Genomic DNA, 25,904 nt, shown 5'->3' with positions numbered 1-25,904 from the left:
GCTAATAGAAAACTTTCCAAAGGGCGATGTAAACTAAAGGTAAATAACTAAATCTGACTAATAAAAATGGGAATACTGACTTGGTGTGAATTTGAAGAGTGGTCAGGTTTGTGTCTGCTGCAAGATGAATGAGAAAAAGAAGCTAAATAAAGATAAAAAGATTGCTCAGCAGGAATGAGAGTGGAGGTGACTGAAAGACTTACAAATTCACTGTCACACCTTAGTAAAGTTATGCATTATTTTCTAGAGTTACCTGGTATCAGACAGAATGAGTGTGCTAAAAGAAATAACCAGGTGAGTTCCTGAGGATACTGTTAAAGGGAACTAATAGTAGTTTTCTACTTCAACAGAGAGAAAAGTCAACTGTTAACTTTTGCCTTTAAATATAAAACTAAACAGTGATGATATCTTGATCAATTAGACATTTTATATAAAAAAGGAGATTGATTAATTAGTAGAAGGGACCCAGATACAAAAAGTCACATTATGTGTTAAGAGAATAGGATGCAGCAGATGTAAATGAGAGTAAAGCTGGTGTGGATCTCAAAAGGCTCTTACATATCACAAAGACTATGGCAAATGTCTTCTGGAATCAAATTAAATGATGTATATAAAAACCATCTTAAAAATTATCTAATAATATTTATAGAATACAAGCAAAGTCAAACAAGAAGCTAAAACAAAGTATAAGTGAACTTTAGGAATTAGCTTTTAAAATGTTTTATTGTGACAAGTGAACTATAGGAATTAGCCTTTAAAATGTTTTATTGTGACACAAGTTGAAATGAGATAATTTAAGACTGATATTGTAGGAATGCAAATATTTAACATCTATAACATTCTTACAACATATGATACTTATTTATTTCCTCTACATTTATATAATGAGGTCCACCAGATTCCAGCCTCTACATCTAGCCAATATGAAGACAGGATCCTTGCCATTAGGAGTTTGTTTTAAGAAAAATCTCAAGTGTTTAATAATCTCATCTCAAAGTGTTAATCAAACAATTTACACAACGATTGTTTAAAGATGGCGAGGAACAGAAATGCTACATTATATTAAGAGATAGTTGACAAAAATGCCTTCAAGAAAAAAGTTTTAATACTACTTAATTAGTCTGCATATTCATGGTGGTCATTTCATAGATAAAATATATCACTTTATATTTTCTCAGCTTTCTTTGATGGGAAAGAACATACATAATAGGTACTTCTAAAGTACACTAACCTGGCAGTGCCATCAGATGATGAAGTCAGGATATAGCGATCATCTTTTGACCAGGAAAGGTCATAAATGATATTGAGGTGGCCACACAATTCTCTCATGAAACGTCCAGAAGGAATTTCATATACTAATAAAAATATTTAGAAATCAGTAGGTTTCTAGACAGAGGCACTTTAATCCAATAATATATAAATATACAATTTACAATGACTTAGACATAAATTAAGCAGTCAGTATGGAAATTATAACCAAAGATACTTCCAGTATAAATAAAATTTCAAAATCTACTTAAGAAGTTTCTCATTCAAGGCTAGCCTATACTACATAGTAAGTTCAAGGCCAGCCTGAACATAGTGAGATCCTGTCTCAAAAACAAAGTAAAACAACAACAAAAAAACAAAAACCCAATCCCCAGAAGAATAGTTTTTCAATTGCTTTGCTTAGGAACAAGAATTTACACACAAAACTTTACAATATCCTAAAATTTCATAATGTACTATAATATGCCATAAATTATTTTTATTTCTTCAAAGAAATCCCCCATGAATCTTTGTTAATCAATGTATAAGTCAGATAATAAACAGTATTTACATGTACTTAATTTCAAATATTCTATAATTTGGAGTTTCATGAATAAGGCATTATTTTACTTCAAAATTAACTAAATGTCATCCAAAACTGTAATTATTTTATGTAATGAGAAATTTAAACTAAGCTACAGTCAGGAAAAAATTTCACTTTCAATACAAAATGCCAGAGAATAAGGTAATCAGCAGCAATTCAATCTGATAGACAAAGCACAGTTTTCACACACAGTAAAATCACAGAAACCAATCTCCAAGTCTCTACTTCCACCTAGTGGCAAAACGAAGTACACAAAAACTACAATGCTAAGAAGTTCAGAAGTACTGGAATAGCAAATTTGGAAAATCTGCTCCCAATGAAAGCAACAGGAATAGTGGCAAAAATTCTCAAAACAATGTTTTAGAACTCTGGAAAGTAAGCACAGCTTGAAATAATCTGATGAATATTCAATCTAATAAAATGAATGAATATCAGTAAGAACATTGAGCTTTCTGGTATTTTTCACTTGCCTTATTCCATTTTCCTCTCTTGAAGTGTAAAACAGCCTTAAAAGCTGGAGAATAACAGGAGCCTACTAGTCACTGGATTTTTTAAAACAGGTCTGTAGATCCCTAAAAGCTCCATCCCCAAAGACCACTGTTTGACAGTCTGGCAGCTCCTTGAAAGGCCCCATTCTCAGGGCCTGCCTTTACCTGACCTGGCTCAATACATACTTTATACAAGCTAACTCTAGAGTGCATGTTGAAACAGTGAGCGACATCATTTAACATTACAGGTGCCTCAGGTAATAACAACATTTGGGGCTAAGAAGAGGCTCAATTAAAAATTTAAAATGCAAACCTGGGAACAAGATGGCCCCACAAGACCTTGAAAAGCTTCAAAATACTGTACACATAAGAATTAAGAAGTTCTCATGCAGGTATAAAGAAAGGTTTGTGCGCATAATCAAGCAAAACCTAAGAGGCTTTATCTCTCACTCGAGCTGAAGGAGGAGACTCTGAACAAACAGGAAGTGAAGGTGGAGTTTTTAATTGCCTGCTGAAGCTATGAAAAGATATCCCAACATATACACAAACACATACAGCCCCCTGGAAAAGGACATCAGATCTATCAACTCAAAAGTATTTAACAAAAATCTCTGCCCAAGCGATCAGTTTGCTCTTAACTGGAGTAGAGACTACACTGACAATTATATGACAAGAAAGAAGACTTCACAGAATTAGCCCAAGAAGTTACTAAAAAAACCACAACAATAACTAATCCTGGATGGATGAGAGGGGTGAAAAGAGAAACTTGACTTCCAGAGCTACTTCACTGGCTTATTTAAAATAACCAGTTTTCAATGTAAAATTATGAGATATGGAAAAAAAAACAAAAATGAAAAGTATAACCTATAGAGAAAAAAGCAGTTAACAGAAACATCATACAGAAACGGAAGAAGTGCAGGCATTGGTCTTTCTCAACAAAAAATTTAAATCCATTATTATGAATATATTCAAAGATCTAAGGAAGACCATATAAAAATTAAAAATTAAACTTTAAGAATGATTTCTCGCCGGGGATTTAGCTCAGTGGTGTCACCACCGCCTGCCTTGCAAGTGCAAGGTTCCAAGTTCCATCCCTGATACCAAAAACACAAAACAAAGAAAAACTCCAAAGACTCCCACCACCAAGAATGATTTTTCACCAAAAAAATAGAGTAACAGTAAAGAAAAAGAAACGACACAAAAGGACCAAAGAAAAATTTTAGGCTTAAGTACAATCACTGAAATAATTCACTAGAGGGGCTCAAAAGATATGAACAGGCAGAAGAATTACTGAACTTGATGACAGATCACTTGAAACTATACAGTCTGAGGAATAGAAAGAAAAAGAATGAAGAAAAATATGTCTCAGAGACTGGTGTGACACCGTCAAGTCTACAAACACAGGCATAGTGGATGTCCCAGAAGAATAAAGAGAAAAGGGCAAACAGAAAATATGAAGAAATAATGACTGAATAATCCCCCAATTTGTGAAACATTAATCTGCACATTAACAAATGAAGCAAATTCCAAGTTTAGACAGAACATAATCATAGTCATGAATCAAGGACAAAGATTCTATCTTCTGTTTTTTGAAATTTAAGCAATACATACATCTAAATCCAGAGCATCCTGAATTAAGTATAATGTAATTAAGTATAATGTAACAAGTTTACCACAAAAATTTAAACGATACAAATCATAAGAAAATAATTATTTTATTAACCAAAAGAAAGAAATCACTACAGTATTAGTATTTTGAAACATGTTTCCCAAAAATCTTTTCCCGCAGTACATAGGTTTTTGGTGAATTTTACACCAGCATAGTGGTTAATCAAGCTACACAAATAATTTTAATACTTTAAAAATGATTATTATTTCATAGGAAGGAATATTAATTTAATAAATGCCAGTTAACTCAATTAGTAATCCCAGATGAAAAAGAAGTGATTCACTATATGGTATGATCAAAATATAAGGTGAATGCCTAAATTTTTTAAATTAGTGAAAGACACACTGCCATTAATTTGAACACACATTAATTTGACACACTTCTTCTGTTATTCTTGACACTTCTGAAGAAGTTCGAGTTCTTTTGGGAGTGTCTGTACAAAGCATAATGAAAAATACAGTGAATGCTGATGCTGAGTGCCATCCAATGTAAAGGCAGGCTCATAAAAACATAACGGGGTGTGTCCACATCCACCTTATTCACTGGATCTGGCCCCAGGTGACATATTGCTCTTTCCCAAAATCAAAATAATCATGAAAGGATAAGTACTTTGATTCAATTCAGGGCATCCAAGTAGCCACAATAATGCAACAAAAGACACTGACAAAGAGGTATTTCCAGAGCTGCTTTGGAAAGTGGCAAGAAGGACGGGACAAGTGTGTTTGACACAGGGTGGGGGACATACTGAGAAGGATTCATGGCAATATGCCTTTAACTGTAATACATTTCTTAAAATTTAAACACTGTACTTTTTGATCACACTGCATATGTGAAGCTGAGGACTTACGTAAAGTTTATCACAATTAGAGCTTAGGGCTTCTTCCTGCTGAAAAGAGCTGGTTTTCAATACTGAGTCAAAAATAAGGGACTGAGTTTAATGCATCTCAAACAGTGTGATAATGCTTGCTAAAAAACCAACCAACCAACCAAACAAAAAAACCCCCACAAAACTCTAAAGCTACAGAAATAATTTTTCTTGGCCTCTTTGCTAACTTGTTGATCATAATGAGTTTTCATCTAGGTACTTCTGTGGCAATCACTAGTGTTCTAGTGCACAAAAAACTTGTGAGCTCTCATAATTCAAATTATCACTTCTATCATCTAACTATATTGGACAAAATCTCCATGAGATTAATCCTTCATGTTTCTACATTTCTGTATGTAAAAGAGAAAATGTTTACAAAAATCTTTCTGCATTTTTAAAATAACGTCTTTCGTTTAATATTCTCACTTTATTTCTCAATAGTTATAGTATAAAAGAACTGTTTCTTTGCATGAAAAAATCTGACTTAATTTACCAATTCTGAGGATTAAGATTTCAATGAATTAAAAAAAACAAACAATGCCCATCATAAAGACTACAGTCAGATTAAATAGGAAGAATTATTTCTCACATATAATTGGATATCCATCCCGGCTGGCACAGGCTGCAGCTAATATCCTTCCATTATGGGAGAAATCAAGACAAAAACATCCTCGTTCTCCTGCATTTAGTGAGAAGAGGTGCTTGTTTGGGATACGGCAAGCCTAAAAAAAAAAAGTATTTAAAAGATATAAATTAAGAAACATTACAATACAAAGACTACTTGCTAATTTCAAGTACTATAGTAGGTTTTCAAAACTACTAGTGTTCTTTTACTGTGATGAAAAATACTAAATTATTTTCTAAACAAGAATTACTTCTCCATAAGATTAAGTGAATTTGTTGTTTCTCTTATTTCATCTAAAATATGAAGAGAAAAAAATTCAGTATCGAATACTGAATCTGTCAGACACACTACTTTGATACAGCCACAAAAAATAATGTATGTCACATTCTTATTCAATGACAGTAATAATAAGCCACTTTTGCTCAGGTGACAAACTTATTTTAAAATTATAAATGCCCTTTATATCCTAGCCTAAGCCTAGGATGCACAAATGTTCACCTTTCTTTTTCTCTCTTAAAATAACCATTCTTTATGACTCTTTCCAAAATATACAGTAGTTTCCCCTTTTATCTGAGGTTTTCTTTTTGTGGCTTCTGATACTCTGGTCAAGTGTGGTCTGAAAATATTAAGTGAAAGAAAATTCAAGAAGTAAATGATTTTATGAAGCCAATGGGTTTAAAATTCGCACCATTCTAGTTAGTGTGATGAAACTGTATCGGGATTATCTTTCTCCATGCAGCATATCCTCAATGCATATGATACCTGCTTGTTAGTCAGTCATAGCCTTGGCTACAAGATCGACTATCGTGATATCTCAGTATTTGTGTTTATGTTAATGGTTCCAAAGAATAAGAGTAGGGGAGTTGGCAATTCACATATCACTAAAAGAAGCTGTTAACTGCTTCCTTTAAGTGAAAAGGTAAAGTTCAGACAAGAAAAAAAAATCATATGCTGCAGTTACTAAGATCAACAGTAATAACAAGTCTGTGAAAGTGTAAAGAAGGGAAAACATTTGTGCTAATTTTGCTGTCATACCTCAAACTCCCAAGTTATGACCAGAGTGAGTGATGAAGCTTAGATAAAATGGAAAAGACTAAATTTGTAGGCAAAAAACATGAACAGAAAAGGTCCTCTGATTGACATGTTCTATCAAAAAGCATGGAGCCTACTGAGATTTTACTAATGGATCTCCTAAAAATGAATAACATCAAACCATTTACTACAAATACAAGATGGTTACACAGATTCTAATTTAAATGTTCAATTTTATAATAATTAAGTTTGTATAGGAAGAAAGATAGTCTATGAAGGGTTAAGTACTATCACTGGTTTTGGGCACACGCTAGAGGTCTTGGAATGTATCTCTTGTGGATAACAGAACATTGTCTATTCAAAATAATCATCCCATATTTGCCTCTCATTAACTATATTAATATTTCTTAATAATTTCTATGTTTTCAGTACCTATAACTAGATAAAACTAAAATCTTCTAGGTATTAATATCAACTGTCAAAAAGACAACTTTTATTTTTTTCTAATTCTGCCTTAGTTCCTATATTTCTTGGTATTTAAAAAGTTGAATTAATCATATACTAGGCCCTTACTGTATGCCATTAATACTGTACCTTATTACAGATGACTGTGAATATATTCATTACTGCAATGCTTTAAGTAACTATCATTAGCTAGGAATAACCATTATTAGCTAAATACAGCTAATAAGGATTACTTCAAGGGTCAAGCCCAGCTTAACAGGCCTTGTCAAAGACTGTTAGGTTTCATTTCTTCTTTGATAGGTATCAGGTTTTTGACAAACAGCACCAAAGATCTGGCAGCTCAGGAAGCAATATTATGAGCTATCGGGCATGTGAATAATTTAATAGACATCTGTTATGTGTCAATAATGTACAAGACACCATGCTACCCATTTCTTTCTTCCATTCTCCAACCACATGATTAAGAAAAAAAAGGGAGAGGAAGGTAAAAAGATAAAAATTGAAGGAGACATCAGGAGGATTTGCAACTACTTGTTGCTGCTCCTAGAGTATAGCTGAGGAAAGTCAACTAGGCTAAAATCACTGAAGCCACTCTCCTGTTATTTGTATTCCCAGGGTTTGACAATGTTTCCTTAACCAGAATAAGCACTCGGTGAAAATCAGAAAACAATGAAAATCTTAAGTGCTCTGAATACCACCCCTACCCCACACTTTTACTACCTTGTCAGTCACCAAATCATGCAGAGTCCTACTTTCTAACCCTTATATTCACTTCTTACTCTTCATTTTCATTACCATGAACCCAAGTTTAAACTCTCATCACTGCACATATCAATGACCAAATGCCATCTAATAGATCACTCTAATTTTAATATATCTTGCTTCAGAATCTGCCATATGCCATTCCCAGCATTATTTTGTATTAAAATAAGATTGTTATCAATGTGTCTCTCCTACTCAAACCTACCATCATTTCTCACATTTCACAGAATCAAGTATTAAGCTACCATCCTACACAGTCCATAATGTGACATTAATCTGTCACACTATATGTCATGAAAACTGTGATTTCTGGCTAGCCAAGTGTCAGAGGGCCTAATGGATATATTAAGTCCTTTTCACACATTTGCAACTTTGCCTCCTTATGAAATTAATATGAACTGGCTATTCCACTTCATCTGAAGCTCCACCAACCTGCTAAATGAACCTACTTCTCCATTCTATTTCACCTTGCTCATCTAGCAATTCTCAAACTTCTTTAGTTTCAGGCTACTTCACAGTAAAAAAAATTCTGAGGTGCTCCAAAAGTTTTAGTTTATGTGGCTACATCCATAGAAATTTATATTAGAAAATGGGCTGTGGCTCTGTAGCTCAGTGGCACCCCGCCTGCCTGGCAAGCACAAATGCAAGGTCCTTAGTTCAATCCCGAGTACCAAAAAATGAAAAAAGAAAGAAAAAGAAAAAGAAAAAAAGAAATTAAAACTAGGAATTTAAAAAATATTTTGTTGATTAAAAATAAAAATAACTAGCAAATCCACTGTTGACATAAGCAATTTTTTATGAATAATAACTACATAAAATAAGCATGTATTTTTTAAACTCTCCTTAATCTGGTTTAACAAAAGCTAGATTATCAGGACTATTACATTCACTCTTTTGAGACTTCAAATGTCATTTGGCCTCTAAAAAAACTACAGCATATGCTTGTGAGAGAATGAAAGTAAAAAGGACTAATAATCAGAATCACTGTGAAAAGAAGCTGACTTCAGGTATCCCCTGAAAGGATCTCAGTACTCTCAGGAGTACCCAAATCATACTTTGAGAACTAATTCATATATTTATAACTATTTTATTCCCTCAAAACACCACCTAGTAAACAGACCTGTGACTGCTTTCTTCTTTCCCTACCCAAAGAGGAAGGTTCCCAAGGACATCATCTAAGGCTTAGTCTCTCCATAATACAGGCTGAATATCTTTTATCTACCAGAAGTATTTCAAATTATGGAGTTATTTTGGATTTTGGAATACTGGCTGAGAATCCTTAATCTGAAAATTCAAAATCCAAAATGGTCCAAAATTTGAAGCTTTTTAAAATCAAACAAAATTTTGCAATTTTCAAGGCCACTCTCAACTACATAGTAAGATCCTGTCTCAAAATACTAAAAAATAAATACATAAAATTTATCTGTAAAACTAGTCTCATAAAGACAAGCAGGGGCCAGGGATTTAGCTCAGTGGTTCCACCACCTGCCTTGCAAGCGCAAGGACCCAAATTTGATCCCTGGTACCAAAAAGAAAAAAAAAAGAAAAACAAGCATGATGTAAAACACAGACAATGAAGAGTTCTAGAGAGATAATCATTCTTATTTCTATATTACATATTTGGATAAATTATAATTTTGGATAAATTGTATTTGATAATGGCTCCATTCTTATTGGAAAAAAAGTTTCCAAAATTAATAACCAATGTTCTGCCACTGCTAAAAATGCTAAACAAGAAAACTTTAGTAGAAGTTTAAATGCTGTTCAAAATGTGTTAGAAAGATATGTATATACATTATCTCCATAAAGATGTGATTTAGGGAGAAACCAGGGGTTGTAAAAAATTTCATAAATTCATAAAGATTAGGAGATACAGCTCTTATAGACATCAAAAAATCTATGGTTTGGGCTGGGGATTTAGCTTAGTGGTTCTGCCACCTGCCTTGCAAGCTCAAGGACCCAAGTTCAATCCCTTGTACCAAAAAAACAAACAAAAAAAACAAACAACTACGGTTTTTGACTGTGTTAGGGAGTACATCGCTTCCCCACTTCCACCAAATTCATGTTGAAGCCCTACCCTCTAATACCTTTGAATAGTAGTTGAAGATAAGGTCTTTAAAACATGAAAAGACCTTTGGTTTCTTAATCTTTGCCATGGAATATATGCTTGTGTACCCTCAAAATTCATATGCAGAATACCTAAACCCCAATGTGATGGCGTTTTTAAGGTAGTAAATACCTAAATGAATCTAGTAGTATTAAACACTTCACCTGTCCAGGTAGTCGTTTCCACTCTACTATTTCCTTTGAATCTTCTAATCCAGGCTCTGTGTCTACTGAAGTTGACTCACGGTGATGTTCATAATGTTCTGGTTTCTCTTCCTGAAGAGCCATCATAGACTGGTAAGAGGGCTTTATCTAAATATATGTAGAAAATTTGTATCATGTTCACCTTTTTTTCTTGACTACTATATATTGTTTTATAAAATATTGACAAAAAATAGACATTTTATCAAAATGTGATCCAGAAAAAAAATCTTACTTTTATTTATATGTGATTATAAATAAAAGCAACTTATCACTTCTCGGCCTTTTAGCTAAGATCAACTATACTAAATAACAGCAACTTGAAAGTATAGTTCTAAAATCAAAAAGTCTTAGAAGTTTCAATAACATATTCCAATGATTTTAAATAACTCTGTCCCTTTGTTTCTGTTTCTTTATCAATACCTACCTGATGTTATGCCATGGCTCTTATATATGATATCCGGCTTTAAAAAAAATCCTCTTTCCCTATTTATTTAACTTTATCCACACCAATGCAAACCAACCCTATGATGCCAGCACAGAATATCAGCTACAGAATGTGCAAGTAATATAACAAAAATAAAACAAAGCAAATGTTTTTCATTTTAGGATTCTTTGCTAAGATCATATATATTAATCTTTAGAAAACAGAAGTAGAAATACTATTATTTGAATACCTCTATTGTGAAATATGTAAATGGAGGGTCTACAAACTACAGATTATATTCCAACTCTAGCCTACTATTTGCTACTTTATATCGTTTGTTTGTATGTTTCTTTGCAATACTGAGGAGGGAGTGAGCCAAGGGACTTGGGCTTTCAGGCTGATCTACATTCTCAAGAGCTTTTGTTTGTTTCTTTTTTAGGTTTGTTTTTTTGGTGGGGGTGATTAAACTCAGGACCTTGCATTTGCAAGATAGGTGTGGCACCACTGAGCTAAATCTACAGTCCCTGTTTGATTTTAGTTTTGAGATAGGGTTTTATTAAGTTGCTGAGTTGTTCAGGCTGGGCTTAAATTTTTGATACTCTTGCCCCAGCCACCCAGAGTGCTGGGATTATAAACACACATCACCACAATGGGTAAAAACAGTTTTATGATGACATATCATACCCATTTGTTTGGCTACTATCTACATATATTTATATAGCTAGTTTCACAATACAAAGTTAAGTAGTTGTGATAACGAATATATGGCTTGCAAAGCCTAAAATATTTGCTCTGTTCATAAGAAAAATATTTTTCAGCCTCATCTTTAAGTTATTCTTTTATCTTCAATTAAAAAAAAATCAAATTATAGTGCCAGGGATTTAGCTCAGTGGTGCTTTGCCTACCGGGCAAGTGCAAGGTCCTGAGTATGATTCCAGGTACTAAAAAAAAAAAAAAATCTAATCATAGTAACATTTTTGCTAACCCTGAAATATACATTTAAAATTTATTTTAAGTTATCTCTTTAGTATCAACTATTACTGGCTTAATAGTATGATTCCGGACTAAAAAAAAAAAAAATCTAATCATAGTAACATTTTTGCTAACCCTGAAATATACATTTAAAATTTATTTTAAGTTATCTCTTTAGTATCAACTATTACTGGCTTAATATACAATCTCTGAAGGCATATTTCAGTTAATTATTTAACGAATGTTGCAGACTTTATCTTTTGAAAAAAGGAAAAGATATGTCACTTAATTTTAACAATAGAAGATATACATACTTTTATATGTGTTATTAACTTACACCATCTGGAACTTTCAGTCCTCGTATAGTTACATACAATGTTGATGGATAACGATTTCTTGGACATTTGGACCACCATTCGAAAACCTCAATGACATTTAACTGAGATCGAGGCTTAGTAGGTGGGTAGTACAACTGCAAGCGAAGTTTTGAATTGATATTTGCATTTCCGTTGGCTCCCAGAAGCTTAAAACAGGAATTCATAGATAAAATGTTACTTTTATTGAAAATAGGTACATTCAATGAGCAATGGTATTTAGAAACTTATTTTTAAAAACATTAATAGGTCTGTAATCCCAGCACTTGGGAGGCTAAGGCAGGAGGACTGTTGTGAGTTCAAGACCAGCCTGGGCTACATAGTGAGTTCCAGGTCAGTCTCAACTACATAGTGAGACCCTGTCTCAAAAAACAAAAAACATTAATATGACATGTTGAAATTCCTTAGATTTACAAAGCAAAGGGAAGAAGACAGACATAGCAGCCTGAGATCCTTCTAGACAAAATGTAACCCAAACAATTTTTAAAATACTTTCTGATAGCTCTGTTTTCACCTGTACAGATCAGTTCAGACTGCTTTGGAAGCATTTAACTACTGTGCCAGATGTCACTTTGCATAAAGTGATAAATATATACTTATTTGAAATAATAAATAATAAAATACATATTACTTAAGCATAGAAACAAATTCTCTATTAACTGTTAGGATTTTAATAATTAAAATTTTGTTTCAATTTTTTTAAAAAGTTAAAATGAGCGTAATTAAACTGACTCAAATCATTCATTATATTTTTTTAATATTGTACTTTACCTCCTTTTAAAAAGTCTATTAAAAATACTACTTCAAGCTATATAAGTGGAGATTCTTATGAGAAAAATAAAAAATTTCATCAACCCAGAACAGGTCCTCCCTCTTTCACTAGGCCATGACTGTAAATAAGTCTTTCTAATCTTTGTATCCTCTACAAATTAAGGAGAGATTGCTAGGTGCTTTTGTAGCATTTTAGGCAGAGCATGAAGGTAATTTAAACCAGAAGAATAGGCACTATGTACTGGAGGATGATCTATTTAATAATATGTAATGTTACCAACTTGGAAAGTAAAGAGGGCCACAGAAATACTTTAAGGTAGCACTGTCCAACAGTACTTTCTATGAAGATGGGAACGCTTTACAGTTGTGCCATCAAACAACATGGCATTCACTAGTCACATGGAGCTTCTGAAGTGTGGACAATGCAACCACTGGATTGGACTTGTAATTAAATAAAATTTTTATTCATCTAAATTCTTATTAGTTACATATGACTTGTGACTACCAAAATAAACAGTGTAATTCCATGGTTATAAACTTGGGAGATTGGGAAGACAAATGAAGAAAGTAGCCAAGAGAGATTAGGTAAGATTCATTTACTTCAGGGAAGTCTGAGACATCTAGAAGTCATCTAGACTGAACTGGGCAGCAAGTAATTACATTTATAAATCTGAAGGATAGGTAAAAAGTGGTTCCCAAAAAAATGATTTAACTATGAGTAGGATTGACATTAAAGTAGCAGGTGGAAGTGAACGAATGGCACAAGGGAAGTAAGGAAAAGATGGTGTCAAGAAAGCCAAAGTAACAGAGTTTCAAGAGAGTAAAAGTGAACAATATGCAAATTTGGCAAACAGAAATATTTGTGATGTGACTGGAGAATCTTTACAGACAAAGACAAAATCCAGGTTCTATATAAGAATGAGCAAAGTTGTGAAATGTAGCACACTCTTCCTCTTACTCTAGGAAAGGAGGAAACAATGTGGAGACGATAAAGGTTGTAAGCAGAGAAGATGACACTGTAATCAGTGTCAAATGATATAGAGAGGTGTAAAAACAGTTTCAAAATGAGTAATAATATTCAATCAGCAAGTATTAAGCAACTACATTACTTTCAGAAGTGTTCCTATTATCTCTCCAAAACCTGCCATAGCAACTTCTAAGGAGCTAGTTATAGCTTCCAAATTACACTTTCCATAAGTTGCTTTAAAATTCTCTAGGAAATCTAATTTACATTGTTATATTCCTTAATATGAGTAAATGAGTAAAACCCTGCCAAGACCCATCATAGTCATAAACTGTATAATGTAGAGTCAAATCATTAGACTTCATTAAAGTTTTAAAAAAAGAATCATGTATATGTGCTGTAAGAATCATAAGGTACCTGAGATATGACTTGTAACTGAGAATTAGGATGCAGCCTTATGGACCGCTATGATAACTTTACAATTATCCAAGACATCCTGCAACCAGGTATAGGTAGTAAAACATTTAAAATTTAACTTGTTTCATGCCACTTCCCTAAAATGAATTTTTATCCTAGTCACTCTTTCCACCTATTCAGTAATTCCCTCAACAGATATTCTTCAAGCATTTTCTATGTGTTATTAATATGCCAGAGCTAGTGATGTTATGACATTTCAAGACAGTGATATATTAAATGCAAGGACATCTAGTAAAGTAAGAACTAAAAATGTTCAACAAATTTATGAAAAAGTCACTCTTGACTGTGAAAAGCTTAGAAAATGAACAAGACACTGTTACAAAGGGGAAGCAGATAGAATACCTTACCCTTTACTGGAATGGGGATGAGATCAGGGAAAAAGTTTGTTTGTCATTACTGCCAATGGTTTAAGATGCATGAATAAAAATTCACATGATACATAAAAGCAAAAATCTGTTATTGTTTCCTAATTTTACTTTATGGTAAATATAGAAGGTTTGTACAAACTTTAATACAGAAGGAATAAGAGCAGTTTCTAATAAACTACTATATGACAAAGTTTCCTGTGTGAATGTGAATTTTCTCCTTTGGTTTGTTGGCTTTTTTATTTTAAAATCTAAATCAGTACAAGGAATGGACCCCAAAAAAGGTATAACAAGTTAGAATAATTTTAGGTGATACACTGAGAGCTTTTCTTGAATAACTTCCTCACTATAGTCAACCTGGTTGTCATTCAGACTACAACTTTTCTAAAGACTCTCTCCAGCCCGACAAGAAGTAAATGACTAAACTGTGTTTTCACAGCATTTATTATATAGTACATAATCATGTGGACAGCATTTTTACACAGAAACAAATTGGAGGGCAGGTACAATACCTAATTAATTTATAAGTGCTCTAATTTGTCAGTCAGCAAATAGCTCATGTTTCATAGAAACAATATATATTCATTGGATGGATGTACACATAGAAAAATTTTTGAGGCAGTAGATGGTACAAATTCAAGGATTTTCAAAATTCAAATTTACAATGAAGACACATCAAACTTAAGGTCTTGTGAATGCTAGGCAAGCACTCAGCCATTGAGTGACATACACAGTCCCTTCATTTTTTAAACATTAATCTATCCAGGACTTTCATCTCTGCTAAAACATCTTAGTCAAAGACATTTTGTACTTAAACTCCTGCAAGAATTTTCTAAATTCTTCTAGAATCTACATTCTATTCTGGTCAAGTAATCTTCTAATTAGTTTATCCTTCTGTTTAATATACTAATTGTTTCCCATTGTTCTTTAAATTTTTATCATGGGTTAGAAGTCTCTGTGTAATGAGGACCCCCATCGACCACAGGAACCTTTTCACACACCATACTCTGTCTCAGTCTCTGTCCTCCAAACTCAGTGACCTTCTCTTGGTTATGTAAATATACCTTGCTCTTCCCAGTATCAGAGTTTGCATTCATTGTATCTATTCCCTAGAACTCTCTTCTCCACTGCTCCTAGCCAGCTAGTACGTAAGTTAAATGCTTTTCCTTAGAAAACTGTTCCTGATACCACAGGACCCTTGTTTTCATTACCTACTCTCATAACTCTTTGCAGTTTATAAAAATGTTAATTGGATAACAAATTATGTAAGTAATTGTGGTATATTTTCCTTGTAGGATGTGAGGTTGATATGGTCAAGGGATTTGTCTTCTTTAAAAGTCTGCTAACTAGAACAGTAACTGGCACAAGGAAGGGGCTTAAAAACTGTTGAATTGAATAAATGATGGCAAGGCTACATGTTTCTTTTTCAGTGCTTGCCACTTCGGGGCAAAAAGTATACCCGGCATATGCTAAGCAATATGCTAGGCTTCAGTTAATAACACCAGTGAAATTGGGAGATTACTTTAAATGTGCTTAAAATGGATGAAAAACATACCTTAAGAAAGGCCCAGGCAATTTTCCTAAAGCCACATTCTTGGTTTCGGGCTTCAGCGTAACTCTTTACTTCATTCATGCTTAAAAAATCAAGAATCTGAAAAAAAATTTAAATTACTTCACAGAACACTACACTATCTAAAATTTAATATTTTCTATAATATTAAAATTAAAATGTCATTTGGATACTTTAAAATGTTTCCTTTATGGGAATAAAAACATTTTAATCTCATTTCATTCACCTTCAAAGTTAACTCATTCAGTTACTGAGAGTTCATCATTTGACTACTTTATCTTTTATTAATAATTCTTTTATTAAGATTTATCTCAAGTGCAAGGCAAAGTATTAATTACCTCAAATATGACAGATATTCAAATCACCTTGATCTGATTATCACACATCATGTGTGTATATATGTCACACTAACCCACAAATATGTCTAAGTATATGTAGTTAAAAATAAAAAATGTGCTTTAAAAATACTTCAAATATAATGTAGACACAAACATATCAGGCACAGAATTCCTAAGTTCTGATCATTTTTCTTATATCAGAGCAGACTCTGAAGGACAATTTTAGAAACTCAGGACCCTATTTCTACATTTTTGCCTTGACCATTTTCCTTTCTCTTTAGATGAACGTTGTAATTAGGATTTTTTTCATACTTCCATCCTGTCTGGATACTAAAACTCCAGGACTTGCAACAAACCTGCCAGAGATTGTCTGTAGTCTAGAGGCTATCACTGTACTTATTAGTGCTTATCAAAAGTTTGAGCTGCAATCACCGGCGGCGTGCGCGTGAGCTCCCGGCCTGCGCGTGAGCTCCCGGCCTGCGCGACAACAGACCCAGGAAGGACCCAAGGACCCCAGAGGGGGTTTTTTTCAGCTGCCTGCCTACCTGCCTGTCTGCGATCACCGGCGGCCTGCGCGGGAGCTCCCGGCCTGCGCGACAACAGACCCAGGAAGGACCCAAGGACCCCAGAGGGGGTTTTTTTCAGCTGCCTGCCTACCTGCCTGTCTGCGATCACCGGCGGCCTGCGCGAATAAGTATTTACTGAAGACTGCTTAATAACATGAATTTCATTCCATCCTCTCTTTTAGATACTTACATCTTTTTCAAATATAATGTTCAGTAAAAAACACTGACGACAGAAAAAAACCACTAACAATTTATAATCCAAACCCATAAATAGTCACTAGTAACATCTGTTTATAATGATCTAAACGTTTTGTCTGTGCATTCCTGAATATATGTGTGCATATATTCTGGACTATACTGTAAATCCAATACATACTATTTGCAAACTATTTTCATAAAGCAAGTAGTGGATATCCTTTCTTGTAAAAAGATATGCATGTGTATGATACAAATATTGTACCATTTACATCTCTGATTATGCTATGTATGATTTATATGAAGCCATCATGTTAATGGCTGTCTAATATTCTTCTATATTATAAATATCATACATTTAATAAAAACCATAATTACACCAAGTCTGTTATCAAATGAAATTTAGGTTCCTTTAGTACTGTAAAATTTTTGCTTTTATAAGCAAAGTTGAAATAAATATCTTTGCATGCACATCTTCATATAAAATATTTTTCACATAAAATAAGTATCTAGGAGTAAAATAATAGTTTTAAAGATTTCTGAAAGACATTATATTGTCCTTACTAAATCCTTAAAAACTGAAATGAAAAAGTAGTACAGGCAATAACATATTATGTTAAAATTTAAGAAGTAACTGTCTATAACCCAATAATCAATAAATCTTAAATCTCTTAATAAAATTATTATTCAAGAACATTGTAACAAAAACGACAAATTTTTGTAGCAAAAAAGTTCCTTGAGATAAAAATTACTGTATCTCTTTTTAAGAAAATCATGGCTTTTTATAAATCACATATAGCATAATCATAGATGTGAATGATAAAATATTTCTATCACAGAAACATACAAATAAGCTGAAAGTCAAGGACCATAAATATAAACGACTCTACAAAATAAGTTATAGGCTTTAGTCATGCCAGGTTCCTTGTCATTCTCATCCTAAAGTTCTCCAGCTTGGTTAAAACTGTAAGCAAGGTTTCTCTACTTTTTTCTTTTTGCTTACAGAAAAAGAACAAAATAGAGAAATGAAGTATTCAAATTCAAATTATCAAGTATAAATTATCTATAATTAAAATTGCAGTAAATCTGAGGAAATCTTCTTTTCAGTAAAAATATTTGAATAACAAATCAGCTCAAAGGTTATCTATAAATCTCACGATAGGGATTTGCCTCAGTGGCACCGTGACTGCCTCACAAGTACAAGATCCTGAGTTCAATCTCAGGTACCAAAAAAAAACCTTTCTCTGACTGCTCCTTTACTCCACATCTAAGAAATTCCTTATATTGTTGGTTATATATTACTTTGCATTTTTCAACAGATCTGTGTATGCTTGTCTTTTTTATCTAGGTGGTCTGCGTATTCTTAGTCTGGCACGGTTAAATGAGTTTACATTTAATGAATGGGTGCAGAGTAGAGAAGTGCATTCACATGGATTAGATTCATCACTTCAGGTAAGAGTCACATTATTGGTATAAGGATTAGCAGGTATCTGAGAGTAGATTGCACGGCTAACCTCAGGCACTGGCAAAATGCTCAGCAAATATGCTATTGCTGTTTAAAAACAGCTCCTCATTGGTTCTACACAGCATATTACAAACTCTAAATTTCAGCAATTAAATTCTTACACAACTTTGTTGCAGTACTGCACTACTAAAAACAGATAATACTTGTGTGATTAAATACTAACTAAAATTTAATTTGAATTGCTCCATTCAATTCATACCTCAAAGAAAAGGATCACCTTTGGACCTTCATCAAAATCTTGAAGCAAATAGGGAAATTTTTCATTAAATATAATTTGTTCTTCCCACTCTGGAAGTCTTGATGTTAACTGTTTAAAATCATACGGCTGTGTCATGATAGGAAGAATATAATCCACATTCTCTTTTTCATAGTAAGATGACACAGGACGCTCACTGTTCAAAGAAAAATACTTCTATTAACACAATTAATTATAATTTTAGAAAATGAGAAATATATAGTATACAACAAAGGTAACCAGAAACAGCCAAAAATGTTATAAAAGAAAACATTCTTTTCATTGTCCATCTAGAACACTATAAATTTTATAAAACTCAAAGTAGTAATAACTTTCATTTTGCATTTATATGCTATGTTGTTTTCACAGAATTACTTCATTACAGAAATATAAAACAAGAGATATGAATAGCTGAAACAAAGTAACTCCTTCTGAATTTAAAAAAATTAATTAATTATTTATATTTGGAACCAGGGATTGAACTCACGACCCTGTGCTTGCAAGGCAGGTGCAGTGCCACTGAGCTAAATCCCTGGCCCTCCTTCTGAATTTTATTTTTTTTTCTTTTATTGAGTTTATTGATACATTTTAGGTATACAGTAGGTACACTCATTATTGGGATCTTGTACCTTTGCATGACAGGAGGTCTTGGTTCTCATTTTTTCCCCTTGTCCCTGCCCTCCCTTTACCCTCTCCTCCCCTCTCCATTTACAAACACTTTCTTTTCATTTTCTCAACTACAAATTCACAGTTCTATTTCCACTGAGTTTCAACTATTGCCAGTAGTAGCAGAAATGAAAACAACTACTGTAGGTAGTTGCAACTTAAAAGGTAAGCTGTGAAATGTGAAAAATTACCTGTCATCTTTCTTGACATACTGACCAGTTTTCTCATCAACCACATGAATTTTTACCATTGGGTGAGAAATCATTAAATCTGACTTAAGTCGATCAGTTCGGTGAATATAAACTCCCAAGACAAGGACATCATCAATCAAACTTTTGGGATAAACTAGACTATCTTCATTTGTTACTTCATGAACACCATCTCTATCAATTTCTTCATTATTATCTGAAACTTCATGCGAAGAAGAAAATCAATATTGTAATTGTTTTCAATTAATTTATAAATCCTGATTTAATATTATTTTATTCTGTTAACAGAAGAACTACAAGGGAAAAGAAAAAGCCAGACAGCTGCAGACCATACAATGAAAATAAAATACTGCATTTACTAAAGCATTCAAATAGGATGAGGTATCTATTTTTTTCCTAACAAGGACAAACAATAAAAAGAGGGGAGAAAAAGAATCTCAAAAACAAAAAACAGTATTATTGGGATATTTTCTAGATGGAATATTTATCACTTAGTTCATTTACAACTGGAATTTCTGTTTTTGCATAGGATATAGCAAGATGGAGTAGACTGTGCTTCAGGTAAAACCAACTAGAAAAACACAAATTACAAAAAACCACACTTTTGCGCCAGGGATTTACCTCAGTGGCACCATGCCTGCCTTGCAAGCACAAGGTCTTAAGTTTGATCCCTGGTACTGGAAAAAAAGAAAAGAAAACCACATTTTTAAATTATATGAAAAGAACAGAAACAATGTATACTAAAATTCCAGAGAGGAACAGTCAGTCAGAAGCAAGTCAGAAGCAAGCCTTTGTCTTTGGGGACTTTCTGACAACTGATTTGGCCCAGGCAAGCCACTACTAGAAGGACAAACCAGCCAAATTGTCAGTGGTTCCCTAGGACTAACTGATAAAACTGGAAACTTGAAACACATGTCTAATTACTCTCACAAAACTGAATTCTGAGGCTATCAGGAGACTAAAGAGGTAGCAAAATCTCCTGTCAAGTGGTGCTATCAGAACCCTACCAAGAATGAACATCTGAGCCGAGTGTGGTGCACACCTGTAATCCCAGTACTGGGGAGGCTGAGGCACGAGGATCACCATGAGTTCAAACCCAGCCTGGAATACACAGTGAGTTCAAGGCCAGCCTGAACCATATAATGAGATTCTGTCTCAAAAAACAAAACAAAACAAAACAAAAAAAAAAAAGAAAGAAAGAAAAAGAGTAAATATTTGAAACAGAGCAAGCAATAAAATCCTAGAGAGTGTGACCAATTTTAATTAAGGCTCTACAGTCAATTCTCATCTGGGGTCACTTACCAATTCTGATTACAGCTAGAGGTTGAAAAACTAAATGTGACCCTCTTCTCTCCCTAGCAGAAGGCCACTACTAGGGGATAGAAAAAACAGCGGACATTTTAGTCCATGCAGTGCTGCAGTAGTAAAACTGGAAACACATCAGCCCCTTAGACATCTGAAGCTGCATGAGGCAGAAAGCTAAAAAGACCATGCTTTTAAAAGACATTAGAGGGCAAAACTCCCATCTCCCATTGTCTGTAGAGCTGAACAAATACTTGTGAGGTTGTCAATTTGAAACACATAGCAGACTGAATCTTCAGAATTAGTTTCTCAATTTTTTGATCCACTTCAGCATTTTCAATTTATGAATGTTTTGAAGACTCAACTTTTAACTTAGATTTACTCGATTGCACGTTTCTGTGCTATTTTCCAAAAGTATATGGGATATTTGCCAAAACTGATCATAAAATAAAATAAAGAAAGCCTCAATAACCTCCAAAGACTGACATCATTCACAATACAATGGACCCTCAAGTTATGACCAGCTTGACATACAAACAACTTGGGTTAATTAGGTAAATGGAATATTCATTTGCCTCTTGTTATTTATAGTGTGCATCCAGGTAAACATCCAGATCTCAGCTGTACTGACTTAGTCATGTCCAGCCCTCGGAAACTGATCAAGTACCCAAGTCAAGGGTCCACTGTATATTCCTTGACAAATTGAACAGCATAATGTATATAAATGTGAAAAGTAAAACATTTTCAGGACTTGTGAAAGATTTTTTTAAAAATCACAGAAAGTATTACCATCAAAGAAAAAAATGCATAAACTGTACAGTATAAAAATCTGATTTTTGGGGTTTTTAAAAAAGTTACCCATAAGAGAAATAATAAAACCCAGAAAGGCAAGATACTTACAATATATGTGTGCATGTGGACATATATTTATATCAAGAAAAGACACATTTAGGTACATAAGATTTTCCCATATATGAATTTAAAAAAGATGATCTTTTTTTTAAAAAAATGCATAGGTTTGAACAAGTCTACAAATCAAAGATTCAAGTAGTCAATAAATATGAAGATACTCAGCTAATTTTAATGGGAATCAAATTAAAGACAAAATGAAAATATCCCTAAAACAATGACTAAAATTTTAGAAATCTAACAATGTACATGTTAGTGAAGATGTACAGCAACTGGAATTCTCAAAACTGCCAGTATTATTTGGTAATCAAGTTTGGAAAGCTGAAATGGGCTATTAAAATATCCATAATATATGTCATCGCAACTCTAATAGGCCTGACAAAAATGTATAAAGATGCGCACTGAAAGATGTGACTACAGAATGTTTATTACAGTTTTTCTTGGAATTTCCCAAACCTAGTAACAACTAAGTAACCATCAACAGGCTAAATGAATTGTAGTATATTCACACAATGGGTATTTATAATCTACAGAAAGAGAACACTCAGAATATAACTAATACAACTCAGAATATAATTAAATGAGGGAGCCAGGCACCAAAAGCACAGTATTTATGTCTATTCATATTAATATACAAAAATAGGTAAAAATAAACTGTGTTAGTTGTCAGGGTAGTGATTACTCCTGTACAGAAACCAACCAGAAGGGGACTTGAGGGATCTATTGGGTGCTGATGATATTGTGCTCCTTGATTTGGATGATTTTATAGTGTATGTTCAGTTTATAAAAATTCAATAAATAGTACATTTTTGCTATCTTTCTATGTGTATATTATGCTTCAACAAGTTATAAAAATTTAACTACATGAGGCACAAAACATCACCAATTTCATCCTCCAATGAATAAAAACCTTAAGTGCTAAAATTGTGTATTTTAGGTAGATAACAGAAATCAAGAGGGGAAAGGCAAATTAGGAGAGTAGAGAGAAGCTGAATTAGGTTGAGGAACTGGAAAGTCACCATGAATGAAAGAGAGATACAGCCCTAATACCTACAATGTTGGCTGTAGACCATTCTAGCTTTCAACAATGGAGTCTGAACCATTTAGGGGCTGTAAATTCAATGGTTTAAAAGAGAAACTTTCTATGCAACAAAGAACAACTACAGTCATTCATCAGGAGACCCATAGCTAAAAATAAATGAATGGTTTAATCTAAATGAATCAAGATCAGGTACCACACATGTTATACTGAATTATTTTAAATCATATCCTTTAGTTTTAGCTTTAAGAGCTAATATCCTAAGGTTGAGTTATTTCTATCAAGGCATATAGTTTTTCATTTTAGTTTGGGTATCAAACCTGCTTTAGCCTTCTTTTTTGTTTTTTTTGGTTTGGATTTTGTGTTCTCTGCCATGTTGTCATCAACGTTCTGTTCCACTGAGCTCATTTCACCATCCTGGTGAGAATATGGAGTAATAGCTCCAACTGGAGATTCCTTCTTTTGTTCACCTTCCACTGAATCATCAGAGACAGTCAATGTGCTGCAAATGCAACCCAAGCACAATCCATTACAAAGATACTATTATCATTATTATTATTATTATTACTAGTATTCAGGTGCAGCAGTGAACAATAAACACAAGCAAGGATAATCTTAGATTGTTATTTTCTGTTGGGAGAAGCACCAATTTCCTTACATAACGAGGTGTTAAACTAGGTTATCTTAGATACTATTTTAGGGATGCTTAGTGAGGAATTAATTTCTCATGGGCCAACTTAAACTGAGTTGCTAAACCCTAGGGGAAAATGGAATTGTATTTTATGAGCAATAGATCTGTTTACATGGGACTGATCAAAGCATCTTAACCCTGATATCAAGTAAGCTATTAATAACCACATTTCAAAATTGCTTTATATAAAGGCAAAGAAGTATTCTATGCTTGTTCCTTTTTTTTTTTTTTTTTTTTTTTTTTTTTTTTTTTTTTGGGTATTTTTTTTTTGGTACCAGGGATCAAACTTGGGACCCTGTGCTTGCAAGGCAGGCAGCTAAATCCTGGCTCAGGCTTATTCCATTTTTAAGAGGCTTCAGAAATATAACTTTTGATTTCTAGGTAAAAATTAATTCCTGTGTTTTCCAGTGGCTAGTGAGTAGTATCTCTAAGCTGCAGTTCAAATGAAACCTGAATCACATGACTCAGTAAATGCTAAGGGTTAGCAGACCAGGAATATAATGACTCAACACAGCAACGAACCTGTTAAAGTTTGTTTCTGTTAGCAATGGTGGTAATGCCTATAATTCCAGTATTCCAGAAGGCTGAGGCAGGAGTATCCCAAGCCTGAGCTCAGCCTGGGTAATTTAGCTACTTAGGAAGATCCTGTCTCAAAATTTAAAAAGGGAGGTGGTGGGGTAGGGATACAACTCAGTGGAAAGGCCCTAAATTCAATCCCCACGACCTGAAAAAAGTTTCATTTGTAATTTACCAAGTAAACCCGTATTTAAATAAAAATTTGACTTCTAAAATACTCAGTTATCTTTCAAAGAAGAGTTGAATAATAAAGAGAGACAAGAATTTTTTTAAATCAGTCATTTCAGAAAGCCATGCTATTTTGTAACATCACAAAATGTTACTATTTAAGCACAGCTATCCTTTGCCTGCCACCACCATAATGTCAGGCATAGCTCTAAATTAAAACTCATGAACTAGCCCTATTTCATAATGAGAATGGCTTTCTAATTTCTCCCAGACGTAGTGGCCAGGAGAAGGAAGATTTAGAGTACACTGTGGTAAGCGGTCTCTAAGATGGCACCCACTGATTCCTGTCTCTTCCTATTTATTTATATCATCCCCTTCCCTTCAAGTGTCGGCTGGACCTAGTCTCCTAATTCTAACAGACAATGGCAAAGTAATGGATGCCACTTCTAAGATTAGGTCCTAAAAAGATTGATTTCTGCCTTGCTCTTGCTCCTTCAGAGCCCTTGCTTTAGGGAAGCAAACGGCCATGCTGTGAGCAGCACACAGGCAGACCTGTGACATACAGACCTGGACAGGCAGACCTGCCAAAAGCCATGACTTGAGTTTAGAGGTGGAGTTTCCAAGGCCCTCTAAGAGCTATGGCACTTGGCAGATCTTCTGCAAGGTAAGGTTTGAGCTAACTTCAGCAGTGGCTAACATCTTGAAGGTGGCCTGTGAGACCCTTTAAGAATAAGAGGCATGCAGATAAGTTTCTCCCATGCTCCAAAACCACAGAAGCTTCAAGACAATAAATGTTTGTTGATTGAAGACGCTATGTTCTCCTGCTAATTTTTTAATGTAGCTGTTGTGGTTCACATGTAGATATCCCCATGAAGCCCTGTGCACTCAAGTGTAGAAGCTTTTGGAAGGTGACTGGATTATAGGGGCTTAGAGCTAGCTTGCTATTCAGATGCCGGGTCTGGTCAGAAGAGGTGCATCACTTGAGGTGTGGCCTAGAAAAGTTTGAATCCCTCCATGGCACCTCCCTTCTGCTTCCTGTGGTGAGCTGTGACAAAAACAATGCTCCTCATGCCTTCCTGCCTGGCAGCCAGCCGATCATGGACTATAAACGTGAGCCAAGAGAAATCTTCCTTCCTTTACTATGTGGGTGTTGCATATTGTGTCTCGGTGAGCGGAAAGTGACTAAGACAGTAGCAACAGATAATTAATAGTTTTATTAGTAACATGTCCCTACAGCAAACTGATTTCCATCCTCTTTCTTACTACTGGTCATTTACTTTTTGATATGAGGGGGAATTCCTTTTTTGCTGGGGGTTTAGGGGAAATTGCTAAAGAATGTCAAAGAATAGTATATACAGAATGTTTCCACTGCAAGTTATTTTTCTGAAAGAGAATTGCAGGAAGTTATCAGTTAAAAGATTTTGTAAGTTAGTAGTTTTTTGGGGGAGGTAAAGAACTTGTAAATATGAATATAGAGAGACCTACACCATATATATATAT

At 33.9% G+C, this 25,904-nt stretch overlaps 1 protein-coding gene across 23 annotated transcripts in view; it reads right to left on the bottom strand.

Moving 5' to 3' along the window:
* The window catches only part of Ahi1 (Abelson helper integration site 1), a 200,764-nt gene that overhangs the window by 164,953 nt on the left and 9,907 nt on the right, over positions 1–25,904 (bottom strand). For 19 of the 23 annotated variants that reach the window (XR_780703.2, XR_780704.2, XM_010626547.3 and 16 more), the window contains 8 exons: positions 23,290–23,471; positions 19,702–19,921; positions 18,809–19,001; positions 15,971–16,066; positions 11,802–11,987; positions 10,030–10,176; positions 5,464–5,596; positions 1,232–1,355 (listed from right to left, as the gene is read on the bottom strand). Coding sequence is in view for 21 of the 23 variants with exons in the window: in XM_010626547.3 (XP_010624849.1) it covers positions 1,232–1,355; positions 5,464–5,596; positions 10,030–10,176; positions 11,802–11,987; positions 15,971–16,066; positions 18,809–19,001; positions 19,702–19,921; positions 23,290–23,471 (1,281 nt within the window). In the remaining 2 variants the exon portion in view is untranslated. Of the gene's footprint in view, positions 1–1,231; positions 1,356–5,463; positions 5,597–10,029; positions 10,177–11,778; positions 11,988–15,970; positions 16,067–18,808; positions 19,002–19,701; positions 19,922–23,289; positions 23,472–25,904 lie in introns of those variants that run through there. The other 4 variants (XM_010626549.2, XM_033763279.1, XM_010626559.3 and 1 more) reach the window with 4 other exon arrangements.

Source organism: Fukomys damarensis, unplaced genomic scaffold (assembly GCF_012274545.1).
Source record: "Fukomys damarensis isolate Sample0158 unplaced genomic scaffold, DMR_v1.0_HiC HiC_scaffold_14, whole genome shotgun sequence".
NCBI classification, from domain to species: domain Eukaryota; kingdom Metazoa; phylum Chordata; class Mammalia; order Rodentia; family Bathyergidae; genus Fukomys; species Fukomys damarensis.
This window is presented reverse-complemented; position numbering and strand designations above follow the sequence as displayed.